The 14153-nt window shown below is 37.8% G+C and overlaps 1 protein-coding gene across 2 annotated transcripts in view; it reads right to left on the bottom strand.

Moving 5' to 3' along the window:
- Positions 1-14153, bottom strand: part of CSMD3 (CUB and Sushi multiple domains 3) — an 885055-nt gene that overhangs the window by 104983 nt on the left and 765919 nt on the right. For both annotated transcript variants that reach the window (XM_024572155.3, XM_045181698.2), the window contains 2 exons: positions 7625-7694; positions 2095-2211 (listed from right to left, as the gene is read on the bottom strand). In XM_024572155.3, the coding sequence (XP_024427923.2) occupies positions 2095-2211; positions 7625-7694 (187 nt within the window). The remainder of the gene's footprint in view (positions 1-2094; positions 2212-7624; positions 7695-14153) is intronic.

The following is a 14153-nucleotide window of genomic DNA, read 5'->3' as shown; positions in this document are numbered from 1 at the left end:
ACCATAGTAAAACTAATCAAGAAAATGGCTTTCTTGCTCTTTAATATTCTTTAACATTATATCAACCAACTTTTAAAGGTAAAAAGCAACTCAATAAATTGTATTTTGTAAAATACCTATTTGAGGCCAAAATTTAACTGCGAAGTTTCTATATAATAATGTAATCAGATTCCATGATCAAATTAGAAATTATTCATCATAGGGAAAAAATTAATTTCTCTAAAATATCATTCAGAGGTGTACAAGGTATCAGTGTCTCCTTTAGTACTTTTGTCAGAAACTAATACTAAATGTTATGAAATAGTCTCAATAAAATCTAGTGATCTGTGTTATATGCCAAGAAATTGCAAAATAGTCTCAGTTTCCTTATAAACCAAACTAAAATATGAGATAGTAAAATGTCCCTGGGATGCAAAACAACATAAAATAAAAGCCTCATAAAGGCATGTTTGCATAATTCAATTTATATTCAATTTTAGTCAACTTGGTGTTTTTTTCTACAACTACCATTTTGCGATTGTTAATAATAAAATCTGACATTGAATATTTTCTTTTGGCTAGGCACTGTTTTAACTGTTTGTTTAATGCTCACAGTTACTCCTGAGGATGAAAAAACTGAGGCACTGAAATACTAGACAAATAAGCTAGGTTTATACAACTTACAAAAGCTGAAATTTGAAGTCAGACACACTAGCCCTGGAGCCCCTGCTTTTAATAATTAACTACACAAGGGTTGTCAAGTCAAGTTATATTTTGTTACTCAAAAAAGAGTTACATGGAAAAGAGTTCCATAGACAAATAAAATGGGAAATATTGAAAATATTCTTTAAAATATGAAATATGTTCCTCTACCATCAGACAAACTTAGAATTTGGACATGATACCTTAATATGTGAGGCCCCAAGATATGCATATTTTCTCTAATTTTTTTCCGAGAATTTTTCCCTGAGTCCCCTTTCCACAAATTATCTTGTCAATTATTGTTTCATGAGAATAAGAAAATAATTCTACAATTGTTGGTTTGTACTAAATTTTCTGTTAAAAATTATAAAGTACTTGATTCAAATACATTAGGACTATTATTTAATTTAAGCAAAAGTCAAAGAAAACAGTGAGATTATTTAAATGAAATCAAACCAGAAACAGTCTCTTATGTTTTCATTTCCAAAATAGAAATGTCTTTTTTTAGTTAGATGTGTCTAATAAAAATTAGATGTGTCTAATTTTTAATAGACAGTTTTTAAAATCAAGGAAGCATTAGCAACAGATAAACTGAAATAATGATACTATTGAAAATGTTTAATAATAATATATTTTAAAATAATTCATTTAACTCCATAAGCAACATGGGGTTAGTAAACGATGTAAGAATAGCCATTTTGGTGCAAATCTATTATTCATATTCATCAGTATTCTCTTTCAATCAATGAACAAGAACTTGACTACTTCAAACTAATAGTTTACATGTTGTAGCCAGGGTAATCCTCATTAGAAAGACTCTAAGCAGCCTTTTTTCCGATTGTTTCCTGTTCTCTCAACACCTCAGTCCAATAACACAGTGTTCAGCCTTGTCGAATTTCTCTAGCTTGTCTAGAATTTCTTTCCAGTTTCCCATACAAGGACCCTCTTTGTCGGGCTAACTCTTACAGGTCTTCAAAGGCACAGTTCAGGCATCAGCCCCTCAGGCAAGACTTTTCTGCGTTTTTTGGACTAGGCTGGTTGTCTGCACTAACTCCAGCCCTATACTCTTGATTATACTTTAATAGCATAATGACTATCTGTCTCCTCATTGTGATTTTAACTTATTTGGGGAAAGGTACAAAGTTCATTTCACTATGCATTTTATCCCCAGCACTTAGCATAGTACCTGGAGTATAATATGTACTCAGTAAAGAATTATCAAAAATATACCCCTGTCAAAATTATTTGGCTTAAGCAACAATTATCCAAATTTCATTCCACAATTTACATAAATGTACATAATCCAAATTAAACTATAGTTTTGTGAACATTTTATATTAGACATTGATAGTTACATTCAAGGATGCATTTAATGATATTGAAGACTTTTTCACGTGTTTTTAATATACATACCAAAACCTACGGGCAGCTTTATGGTCCATGTGCAATCTAAACTGCTGGGGTAGTTTCCAGGGTACCCAGGGCTGAGAATCACACCACTGAAATCGGACATAGAGCCGCCACACTGAGCTGCAAGGTAACAGAGGTCCCACGTGAGCCAGGGCAGTGGGATACCCTACTACAGTAAGAACCAATCAAAATAATTTCAAGTCTTAGTCAAGTCTCTGAATTAAAACTGATGTAAATTTGAATATTGTCAACTCTCATTCACCACACACTAGAAATCAAATATAATCAACTGACAATGAATTTTCTAAAATAGCTCCAAAGACATTATGTCTCCTTTCTCAGCAATATATACAAGTAAAACCCGCTTACAGCACAACAAGGAGTAGCTCATGTGCCATGAACACAACCGAACAAGAAGCACTTGTCCTTTTCTACGGTGGGCAGCTTATTCCTCATCCTTAGGTACTTCTAGTAATGTTTTGATTCATTCTAAAGATGATATCATGTAGAACAAAATCAAGCCTACAATATCCATTCTCAGTATCGTGTTCAAGAGGGAACCAGTTTTACAAACTTCCCTCCTTTTCCTCTTTTTGTAAGAAGGATAAATAAAGAATTAAAAAATACATATATTGGTTTCTATCAGGAATGTGCAAGGAGTTCACATATCACACATGGTCTTTATCCTAAAAGAATCTAAACAAAGAATAGGGAAGTACAAAATATGTAAAAAAATATACCCAAATTTGAGAATTTAGGTATAATTTATCAGTGTGCTTGTTTTAGAATCCCTGTAACACTGATTTACTATTGATAAGCTAAGTAAAAATTATAAGAACAGATGATAACCCCAAGTTTTAATTTTTGGATGATTAAATAGAACTACTTAATATAAAAGAGTAATAGAATTTTGGAAGCTAATTGTTCTAAATGAACATTTTTATCATTCCATCATAAAAGTACTAAAAAAACCACATCTGTTAATTGTAGGTTGAAGAATTACATTTCATGAATGCACATCAAGTTTGAAAGTTACCTGTATTTAACACTGACTTGTAATTTCATTCGTTTATTTCTTGTTAAGAATAGTAACAGACAGATACCCAGACTTCAGGTTACGTATTAGTAAGGAAAATTCAGTAGAAATGCTATTAATGTTCTGGAGGATAGGAATAACACGTTTGACTGCTATCTTTATGTGACCTGAATAAATTATGTATCAAGCATAGGGGCATATATATAACCTTGCAGTCCATCTGCACATAAAGCTTTTTTTCCACATGTGATTACCACTGAGATCTAAAGATACAAGTGTATCCTTTGCCATCCTTCCATGGCTCCAGAGTAGATTTTGTGCCCCATTACACTTTTTGTTAGGGACACAACCATACCATAGCACTCCAAGGTAAACTACTCTTTGATTCTTCCTTCTAATTTGTCTGTATTACCTAAAAATCTCAAGTGACTTTTCCTTTCTTCCATCAAAGTGTCTGGCAGATTATTTATTTTCCAATTCACTAGGCTGTAACCTTGTAACTTGATGACTAGACTTTTAACATTCTCTGACTCAGCCTCATGCTATCAGTGTCTCCTTAGAACACAGCCATGATGCCGATTCAAACACTGTTATCAATATAGTACAGACTTGTCCAAAACCTACAAAACACAAAATAAGATGGGTAGAAAAGAAATAAAAATGCCCTATAATTCCACTTCTCACCGATAGCCTGTTTATATTCTCTTTTTCTCTTCTGAAAAATACATGTTTATATGCTTATGTACATAATGAGAATAAAATATACTTTTATTGCCTATTTTTCACTATAATAACTACTACTCTGTGTGTTCCGGGTTCGGTAATAAACACTTTAAACACATTCCCTCCTTTAATTTTTACAAGAGGCCTGTGAGGAAGATATTATTATCACATTTAACAGGTGAGCCAACAGCAGTGCAAAGAATAATACCCTGCCAGACACACCTATTGTACCCTAGCTGAAATTTGAATATAGACATATTAGACATCCAAGTGAGTTAAGGATTCCATACAGTTTCATATCAACATATCCTATGTAATAAAACTTAAACTTCTAGCTAAATTATACTAAAATATCATTTCCTTCTAATACTTCCCTTGTGAATAAGGTACAATGGGGAATGAATGCATAGTTAGTCAAAATGCAGTACTTTACCTAAAAAAATTAGCAATTTAAGAGTAATAATTGGTGCTAATAATATAGAAAGATGGAAATCGTCATACAATACTGTGTGGTATTTAACATAATAATTTTATGAAAGCAATTTAGCAATGTTTATGAAAACCTTTAAACAATTATATGCAATGGCATCATTAATCAACTGGTAAAACCCAAAGTAAACAATTAGAGGTATGCATGAAGGCATGTGAAAAGGCCTTATAAATGTGTATTTCAAAGACAAAACACAACTCTAACAAAAAGAGAGTAACTACACAAACCAGACTTATGCTATGAGCCACGAAGCCATTTTAAAAGTTGGGATTTTAAAAACATCTTATGGCCCTGGCTGGTGTGGCTCAGTGGATTAAGTGCTGGCCTGGGAACCAAAGGGTTGCTAGTTCGATTCCCAGTCTAGGGCATGTGCCTGGTTTGCAGGCCAGGTCCCCAGTAGGAGGTGCATGAGAGGCATCACACATTGATGTTTCTCTCCCTCTCTTCCCCTCTGTCTAAAAATGATTAAATAAAAAATCTTTTAAAAAATAAAATAAATAAAAATGTTATGATATGTGTAATTCCTCTAAGTTAATATCAAGAAGGGAAACATTATATAAAATATACACACTGTAGAATCCCAAAACTTTAATTTGCTCACTAAACAATATTTATTGGATGTGTATTTAAAATGAGAGCTTTCCTAGGCATTGGAAATATAGTAATGAAAAAAGAGACCTACATTCTCTGCTCTCATATCAGCAGAATATACACATTATTTGTTTTTTATGCTCTTCTATGTTCCCAATTTTTATACACAATTGGATACAAATACATACATACCCCACACACATAACACATACATAATTGGCATGATCTGTATAGATACATTTTAAAATAGGCACTGTATTTATTTATATTTTTATAACTAGTATTATATGCATTTGTAAGTTTCTTCTGATATTAAAAGATATAATTCCTTTAAAAACTATCATCTGATATAAAGTCTAAATGCTGTCAATATCATTTGCCAATTAAACACATCCTTGCTCTTAAGTGTTATTTTCCAGTATTCTCCAACAAGAATTGAGTACGTGGTATATAACAGTTACACAGTTAATTGTGGCCACCCAATATTCCTACATGAAAGCCTTAACTCCCAGTGTGACTCTATTTGAAGACAGGGCCTTTTAGGAGGTAATTACGGTTGAATGAAGTCCTAAGAGCGGAGCCCTAATACGACAGTACTGGCGTCCTTCCAGGAAGAGGAAGAGACACAGGGAGCGCTCGCTCATGGACAAAGGACCGTGAGAAGATGTAGAGAGAAGATAGCAATCTAAAAGCCCAGGAAAGAAGCCCTCAGAAGTAAACATTCCTGCCATCACTTTGGCCTTGAACTATTTGCTCCTAGAGGAGTGAGAAAATTAATCTCTGTTGTCTCAGCCAGCCAGTCTGGGGTATTCAGTTATGGCAGCCCAAGCAAACTAATGTAACACAGGTTGGTCGTTGTATAGAGGTAGGTCATACAAGTCACAGCAATTCTTCTGCCTCTGCCCTTCTTCGTCCCCAGAAAAGGCTTTCTTCTTCATCCATTTATCATAATTACACATACCACCCAAAAGTCTGTGTAAATTATATGAGCTGACTACATTTCCTAATGACTTCAGTTAACAACAGCTCATATTTCTGAAGTTCCATCATGTGATCAATGGTTAATTTAACACTAAATTACTCTTATTGCATTTCTCTTATTCCTTCCACTCTAAATGGTAAATGGATATTTTAATGACAGGGATCCTCTCTGACATATATTTTCATACTCTGTAGAGCCCAGTATATTAATGGTTGCATACAGATAACAAAAAGGAGGAAGAGGGGAAAAAGTTAATTGGTGGGGAGAACTAATGGGGAGCAGTGTTAAGTTAGGGCAAAAGTTTGGGCCCCAACTTTCAAAGCCCCAAGTGCCCGTTTGGTATATGAGGTCTTTCCGGAAGAAGTCCCACCATTGTTAATATAACAAAAACAGTTTTTGTGACATCCATGTAACCTGGCAGACAAGGAGAATGGACAGGAATGCACATGCATGAACAGTGACAACTTCACTGTACTAGTCAGTGGGGGCAGTAGACACCACTGAGTAAGCATGTGTATGAGTAAGCATGTGTATGAGTAAGCATGTGTAAGAATGTGTGGTACATTCAAAATGATTGAGCCAGTAGAGCAACAAATATGCATCAAATTTTGCATTAAGCTTGCCCATTCCTTCTCGGACATTATTCAAATGATTCAGAAGGTTTTGGGGGATGATGCAATGGAAGTTGCCTAGTTCTCCATGCCAGAAAAAGGTGTGGCAAAGTCACAGCAAGATCAAGACCATATTAACTGTGTTTTTTGATTGGGAAGGTGTTGTCCTCACAAGTACTTCCATCCAGGCCAAACAATTGATAAGGGGTATTACCTCAATGTTTTTCATCAGTTAAGAGATGCAGTGAGGTGAAAACTGCTTCAACTATGGGCAACTGTGATTGGCAGATTTGTCATGGCAACTTGCCCACTCATGCATCATCATGTCTAGGTGCAAAGATTTTTGGTGAAACATCAAATCACCCAAGGTAACTCAGCCCCACTACAGCCCAGATTTGGCATCCCAAATCTTCTGGCTTTCCCCATAACTAAAATCACCTTTGGGAGGAGGGAGACTTCAGATGGTCAGAAATTAGGAAAATACAACAGGGCAGGTGATGGCTATTCCAACAAAGGAATTTGCAGGGAGTTTTGAACAGTGGAAGAGACACTGGGAGAACTGTGTGAGGTCCCAAGGTTCCTACTTTCAGGGGGACTGAGGCATCACTGTTCTATGTACAATATTTCTTGTTATCGTGTATCTTCTTCAATAAATTCTCTATTTTTCACATTACATGTCTGAAGACTTTCTTGACTGCCTGTCACCACTGAAGATATCCCACGGAGTGCCATGCTGCCTTTGGTAGACTCCAGATTCCTTGTCTATCTGCTCAATAGTAAGCAATAGGATACTTACTATTTTCCTGATCCATGGGTACTTCTATCATATCATACTTAAAAAAAAACTCTTTGGTGAATCAAAAAACCTAATACTTTTCCACAATTTTCTGCAGTTTTAAGTCATCCATTGATATTGAATTGGGGTTAAAAATGTAAAACTTTAAGATAAAAAAAACAAAAAGCTATAAAACATTTATCTCAAAGTATCATTTCCATAAAATCTGACAGAAGGCAACCTATATATTTAAACAACACCATATACAAAGTGCAGTGTTAAAATTTGATAAAGCTTGTAAATGATTTATAGGTCTTTAACTTACCCAAACAAATTGGGATTGGGTAATTCCATCTTCTTACAGGTCCAGGCATACATGTTATGTGAGAATGACCCTATATAGACAAAACAATGCAGTTTAGTACACCTTTTAAAAGTTGAACAAAGCATAGTGAATGATTATTATGAAAACAAGCTTAAATGTATATTGTCATCTTTATTTTTTTTAATTTTTACTATAAATCTTAGTATTAGTTAGAATAAGAAAGGTAATTATATATACTTGTGACAAAATGTAAAAAAAATAAAGTTCAGATAGAAAAATTAAGACTCCTTATCACATTAGAATTGTATTTTAGGTCCTGGCCAGGTAGCTCAGTTGGTTAGAGTGTCTTTGCTATATGCTAAGGTTGCAGGTCCGATCCCCAGTCAGGGCACATTTAAGAAGCAACGAATGAATACATAAATAACTGGAACAACAAAATGATGTTTCTCTCTCCCCCCACCCCTCCTTCCTGTCTTTCTCTAAAAAAAAAAAAAAAAGGAGGAGGGGAAGATGGCGGCAACATAGGTGGGAGCGGAGTCCACTTCCCCTCAACGCCAGGGAAATACCTAGCTGATCTGAGGAGCAGAGCGAACAGCCAACAGTATTCCAGCATATACGAAGATCAGAGACCAAAGATAGAGGACACTGAAAGATCTGACGGTAAGAAGAGTGCTGAAGGACAATAAGGTCCACGGGACCCAGGACCGCGTGGTACAAGGGCGGCAGAAGCGCCAGCCCTGGCGCAGGGGCTGCGGCAGGAGTCTTGGGAGAGGGCCAGGCTGCGCTGTGAGCAGCCAGGTGCTTGATTAGACCAGGGGGGCTTGAAAAGGAGGAATTTCTCAAAAAGAAAAAGAAAATAGAGACACTCAGGGGCTAATTAGAGAACTCTCGGTAGTAGCCGAGGCCCCTGGCGCCCCTCCCCCTCCACCCCTGGACTGCTACGCTCACCTGAGGTCCGGTCGCGCGCGCGAGCAGATTAGCGAACAGGACCCACACTTGAAACCCCGGAGGGGCGCCCACACCTGAAACCTCCGAGATAATTTGGAGCAGAGACTAGCTGCTCCACCCACAGGCCCAAAACCTCGGAACCGAGTGCCGCGTGATTCAGTCCCAGGGCGGCCCCGCCCGCCCGAGAGACTCAAGCCCAGGGCGGCTGGATCGGGCCCCCAAGCACAGAGCCTGTGGCTCAGCGGGCTGCGCGCGCTCACCAAGCACAGGGCCGGCTGGGTGCCTGTTTTCCAAATACAAAGCTGCTGGCGAGTGTCCTAACCCCAAGGCGGCTGAATCCGCCACCTGTGCGACAGCGTTCCAAGCCCTGGCGGCTCGATTGGTCCGCCGGCTGCGCGCTCAGGGCACAAAATAACGTCACAGACCCAAAGCGGCTGGATTCCCCTGCTGCGCGCGCACGCTTCACAAGCCAAAGCGGCTGGATTGGCTGATCAACGGACTGATTGACTGCCAGGGACCACACCTACAAAACAGCGAAGAGTGTGACCCAGGAAGAGAGAAAAGTGAAACCAATCCTTCCAACCACCCCCTCCCGTTGCACAGACAGGACACCAGCAGAAATAACCTGACCGGTTTAAAGCCAACAGAAGATTTTTTTTTTTTATCCTTTTTCTTTTTTTTCCTTTCCCCCTGAATTCCTTCTTCCTCTCTCTTTTTTTCTTTTTTTTCATTCCTTCTTCCTCCCATCCTTTACCATTTTTATGTCTTCTTCCTGCCTTCTTTTATCTATTTCTATGTTTTAATTTTTGCTAAAATTCCTTCTTATCTTGCCTACGATCTTTCTTTATTCCTTCTTCCCTCCTTCCTTCCTTTCCTCCTTTCCTATTTCCTTTTTCCCTCCTTCCCATCTTTGTTTTGGTTTGTTTTGTGTGTGTGTGTGTGTTTTTTTTTCTTTTCTTTCGCCCCCCCTTTCTCTTTTTCCCACAGGTGAGACAACAAAACCTGGAGTGCTGAAAAGACTAGAGTTAGACCGTGTTAAACACATAAACGTCAGCTCAAGACCAGTGAGCACAGGAGAGTAAGGAGACAGCACCACCGAATCCCATTGGCATTCTACCATAGAAGTTCATATCATAAATCCAGGGAGTCAGAACAAAGCAATTTAAGACGCAGAGGCCAACAAGAAGAGCCTCACAAACGATGGGAAGACAAAGAAACAATTCCCAAATGAAAGGAAAGGAGGAAGTCTCAGAAAGAATACTAACCGAAAAAGAGGCAAGTCAACTATCAGATACTGAGTTCAAAGCAATGGTCATCAGGAAACTCACTGAGCTCTCTGAGCTCAAAGAGAACTACCAGAAACTACAAGGAAACTACAATGAACTCACTGCAAACTATATCAACATGAAAAAGGAAATAGAAAATATCAACAAGAGCCAAGCGGAAATGAAGAATACAATTTCTGAATTGAAGAACACAGTAGAAGGAATTAAAAGCAGACTTGATGAAGCAGAGGATCGGATCAGCGAGCTGGAGGATAAAGTAGAAAAAAACACCCAGAAGGAGCAAGAAAAGGAAAAGAGGCTCAGAAAGAATGAAGAGTCAATAAGGGAAATGCAGGACAACATGAAACGTAACAATATCCGTATAATAGGAATACCAGAAGGAGAAGAAGAAGAGCAAGGGATAGAAAACCTGTTTGAAAAAGTAATGATGGAAAATTTCCCTAATCTGAGGAGAGAAAAAGTCACCCAAATCCAGGAAACACAGAGAGTCCCAAGCAAGAGGAACCCAAAGAGACCCACTGCAAGACACATCATAATTAAAATGGCAAATTTCCAAGACAAAGAGAGGATCTTAAAGGCAGCAAGGGAGAAAAAGGAAGTAACATACAAGGGAGCCCCGATAAGGTTAGCAACTGACTTCTCAATGGAAACGCTCCAAGCCAGAAGAGAATGGCAAAAAATATTCCAAGTACTGAGAACCAGAGGCCTGCAACCAAGACTACTTTACCCAGCAAGGCTCTCAATCAAGATAGAAGACCAAATAAAGAGTTTCCCAGACAAAAAAAGTCTAAAAGAATACAGCTCCATCAAACCAGCTCTGCAAGAGATGCTAAAGGGACTGCTTTAAGGAAAGGAAGGAAAAGAGAAAGACAGAGGAACACAGGTAGGAAATAACGGCAATGAATAACTACCTATCGATAATAACCTTAAACGTAAATGGATTAAATGCTCCAATCAAAAGACATAGAACAGCTGAATGGATAAGAAAACATGACCCACACATATGCTGCCTACAAGAGACCCATCTCAGGACAAAAGACTTACACAGACTGAAAGTGAAGGGCTGGAAACAAATCTTCCAAGCAAACGGACAGGAAAAAAAAGCAGGGGTAGCAATACTCATATCTGACAAAATAGACTTCCAAAGAAGGGCCATAAAGAGAGACCCAGAAGGTCACTTCATAATACTCAAAGGAAGAATCCACCAAGAAGACATAAACATTGTAAATATATATGCACCCAACATAGGAGCACCCAAATACATAAAGAAAATCTTGGAGGATTTCAAGAAAGATATTGACAGCAACACAATTATAGTAGGGGATTTTAACACCCCACTATCAAAAATGGACAGGTCTTCCAAACAAAAGATCAACAAAGATATTGTGTCACTTAACAATACCTTAGAGGAAATGGACTTAACTGATATATACAGAGCTTTTCATCCCAAAGAAGCAAAATACACGTTCTTTTCAAGTGTCCATGGAACTTTTTCAAAGATAGACCACATGATAGGACACAAAGCAAGCCTCAACAAATTCAAGAAAATTGAAATCATATCAAGCATCTTCTCTGACCACAAGGGTCTGAAACTAGAAACCAACGCCAAGGGTAAAAACCCAAAACACTCAAAAGAATGGAGACTGAATAGCATGCTATTAAACAATGAATGGGTCAAGAACGAGATTAGGGAAGAAATCAAAAACTTCCTGGAAACAAATGAAAACGAACTCACAACAACCCAAAACCTATGGGACACAGCAAAGGCAGTCCTGAGAGGGAAGTTCATAGCAATACAGGCCTACCTTAAGAAGTTAGAAACAGTTCAAACAAACAACCTAACCCTATGCCTACAAGAACTGGAGGAACAACAACAAAGACAGCCCAGAGCAAGCAGAAGGAAGGAAATAACCAAGATCAGAGCAGAACTAAATGACATAGAGACTAAAAGCACAATTGTAAGGATCAATGAATCCAGGAGCTGGTTCTTTGAAAAGATAAACAAAATCGACAAGCCTTTAAGTAGGCTCATCAAAAAGAAAAGAGAGAGGATCCAAATAAACAGAATTAGAAATGAAAGTGGAGAGATTACAACTGATACCACAGAAATACAAAGGATCGTAAGAAATTACTATGAAGACCTGTATGCTAAGAAATTTGAAAACCTAGATGAAATGGACACATTTCTAGAAAAATATAATCTTCCAAAACTGACTGAAGAAGAAGCAGAAAACCTGAACAGACCAATATCAGCAAAGGAAATTGAAGCAGTCATCAAGAAACTCCCATCACACAAAAGCCCTGGACCAGATGGTTTCACAGGAGATTTCTACAAAGCATTTAAGGAAGAACTAACCCCTATCCTTCACAGACTATTCGAAAAAATCCAAACTGATGGAAGACTCCCAAACTCTTTTTATGAAGCCAACATCATCCTAATCCCAAAACCAGATAAAGACACAACGAAGAAAGAAAACTTCAGGCCAATATCGCTGATGAACATAGACGCTAAAATTCTCAACAAAATATTAGCAAACCGCATCCAGCAATATATTAAAAAGATCATCCACCATGACCAAGTGGGATTCATCCCAGGGATGCAAGGATGGTACAATATTCGCAAATCAATAAACATAATACATCACATCAACAACAGCAAAGACAAAAATCACATGATCATATCAATAGATGCGGAAAAAGCATTTGATAAGATACAGCACCCATTTCTGATAAAAACACTCAGCAAAGTGGGAATAAAGGGAGCAGTCCTCAACATAATTAAGGCCATATATGAGAGACCTACAGCCAACATCACACTCAATGGACAAAAACTTAGAGCTTTCCCACTAAGATCAGGAACTAGACAAGGATGCCCTCTCTCACCACTCCTATTCAACATAGTATTGGAAGTCCTAGCCACAGCAATCAGACAAGAAAAAGCAATAAAAGGCATCCAAATTGGAAAGGAGGAAATGAAACTGTCACTGTTTGCAGACGACATGATAGTGTACATGGAAAACCCTATAGACTCCACTCAAAAACTACTCGACCTAATAAATGAATTTGGCAAAACAGCTGGATACAGAGTCAATACCCAGAAATCAAAGGCATTCCTGTACACCAGCAACGAAACTGCAGAAACAGAAATCAGGGAAAAAAATCCCATTCGATATAGCAACAAGAAAAATAAAGTACCTAGGAATAAACCTAACCAAGGAGGTAAAAGACCTGTACTCAGAAAACTACACAACACTGAAGAAAGAAATTAAGGAAGATACAAACAAATGGAAGCATGTACCATGTTCATGGATTGGAAGAATCAACATTATCAAAATGGCCATACTACCCAAAGCAATTTATAGATTCAATGCAATCCCTATTAGAGTACCCATGACATATTTCACAGATATAGAACAAACATTGCAGAAATTCATATGGAACCATAAACGACCTCGAATAGCTGCAGCAATTTTGAGAAAGAAAAACAAAGCAGGAGGGATCACAATACCTGATATCAAACTTTATTACAAGGCCACTGTAATCAAAACAGCCTGGTACTGGCATAAAAACAGGCACATAGACCAATGGAACAGAATAGAGAGCCCAGAAATAAACTCAAATCTATACGATCAATTAATATTTGACAAAGGAGGCAGGAGCATAAAATGGAGCAAAAACAGCCTCTTCAACAGATGGTGTTGGGAGATCTGGACAGCTACGTGCAAAAAAATGAAACTCGATCACCAACTTACGCCATACACGAAAATAAACTCAAGATGGATAAAAGACTTAAATATAAGCCGTAACACCATAAAAGTCCTTGAGGAAAACATTGGCAGGAAAATCTCAGACATTCCACGCAGCAACATCCTCACAGACACATCCCCTAAAGCAAGGGACATAAAGGAAAGAATAAACAAATGGGACCTCATCAAAATAAAAAGCTTCTGCATGGCTAAAGAAAACAGCACCAAATTACAAAGAGTACCAACAGTATGGGAAAACATATTTGCCAACGATACCTCAGACAAGGGCCTGATCTCCAAAATATCTAAAGTACTCACTCGACTCCACTCCAGGAAGACAAACAACCCAATTAAAAAATGGGCAAAGGACTTGAACAGACACTTCTCCAAGGAAGACATACAGAGGGCCCAGAGACATATGAAAAGATGCTCAGCATCACTAGCCATCAGAGAGATGCAAATTAAAACCACAATGAGGTATTATCTCACACCAGTCAGAATGGCCAACATAAACAAATCCACAAACAAATGTTGGAGAGGATGTGGAGA

Source organism: Desmodus rotundus, chromosome 8 (genome assembly GCF_022682495.2).
Source record: "Desmodus rotundus isolate HL8 chromosome 8, HLdesRot8A.1, whole genome shotgun sequence".
Lineage (NCBI taxonomy): Eukaryota > Metazoa > Chordata > Mammalia > Chiroptera > Phyllostomidae > Desmodus > Desmodus rotundus.
The sequence above is the reverse complement of the archived record's forward strand: the minus strand, read 5'-3'. Positions and strand labels throughout refer to the sequence as shown.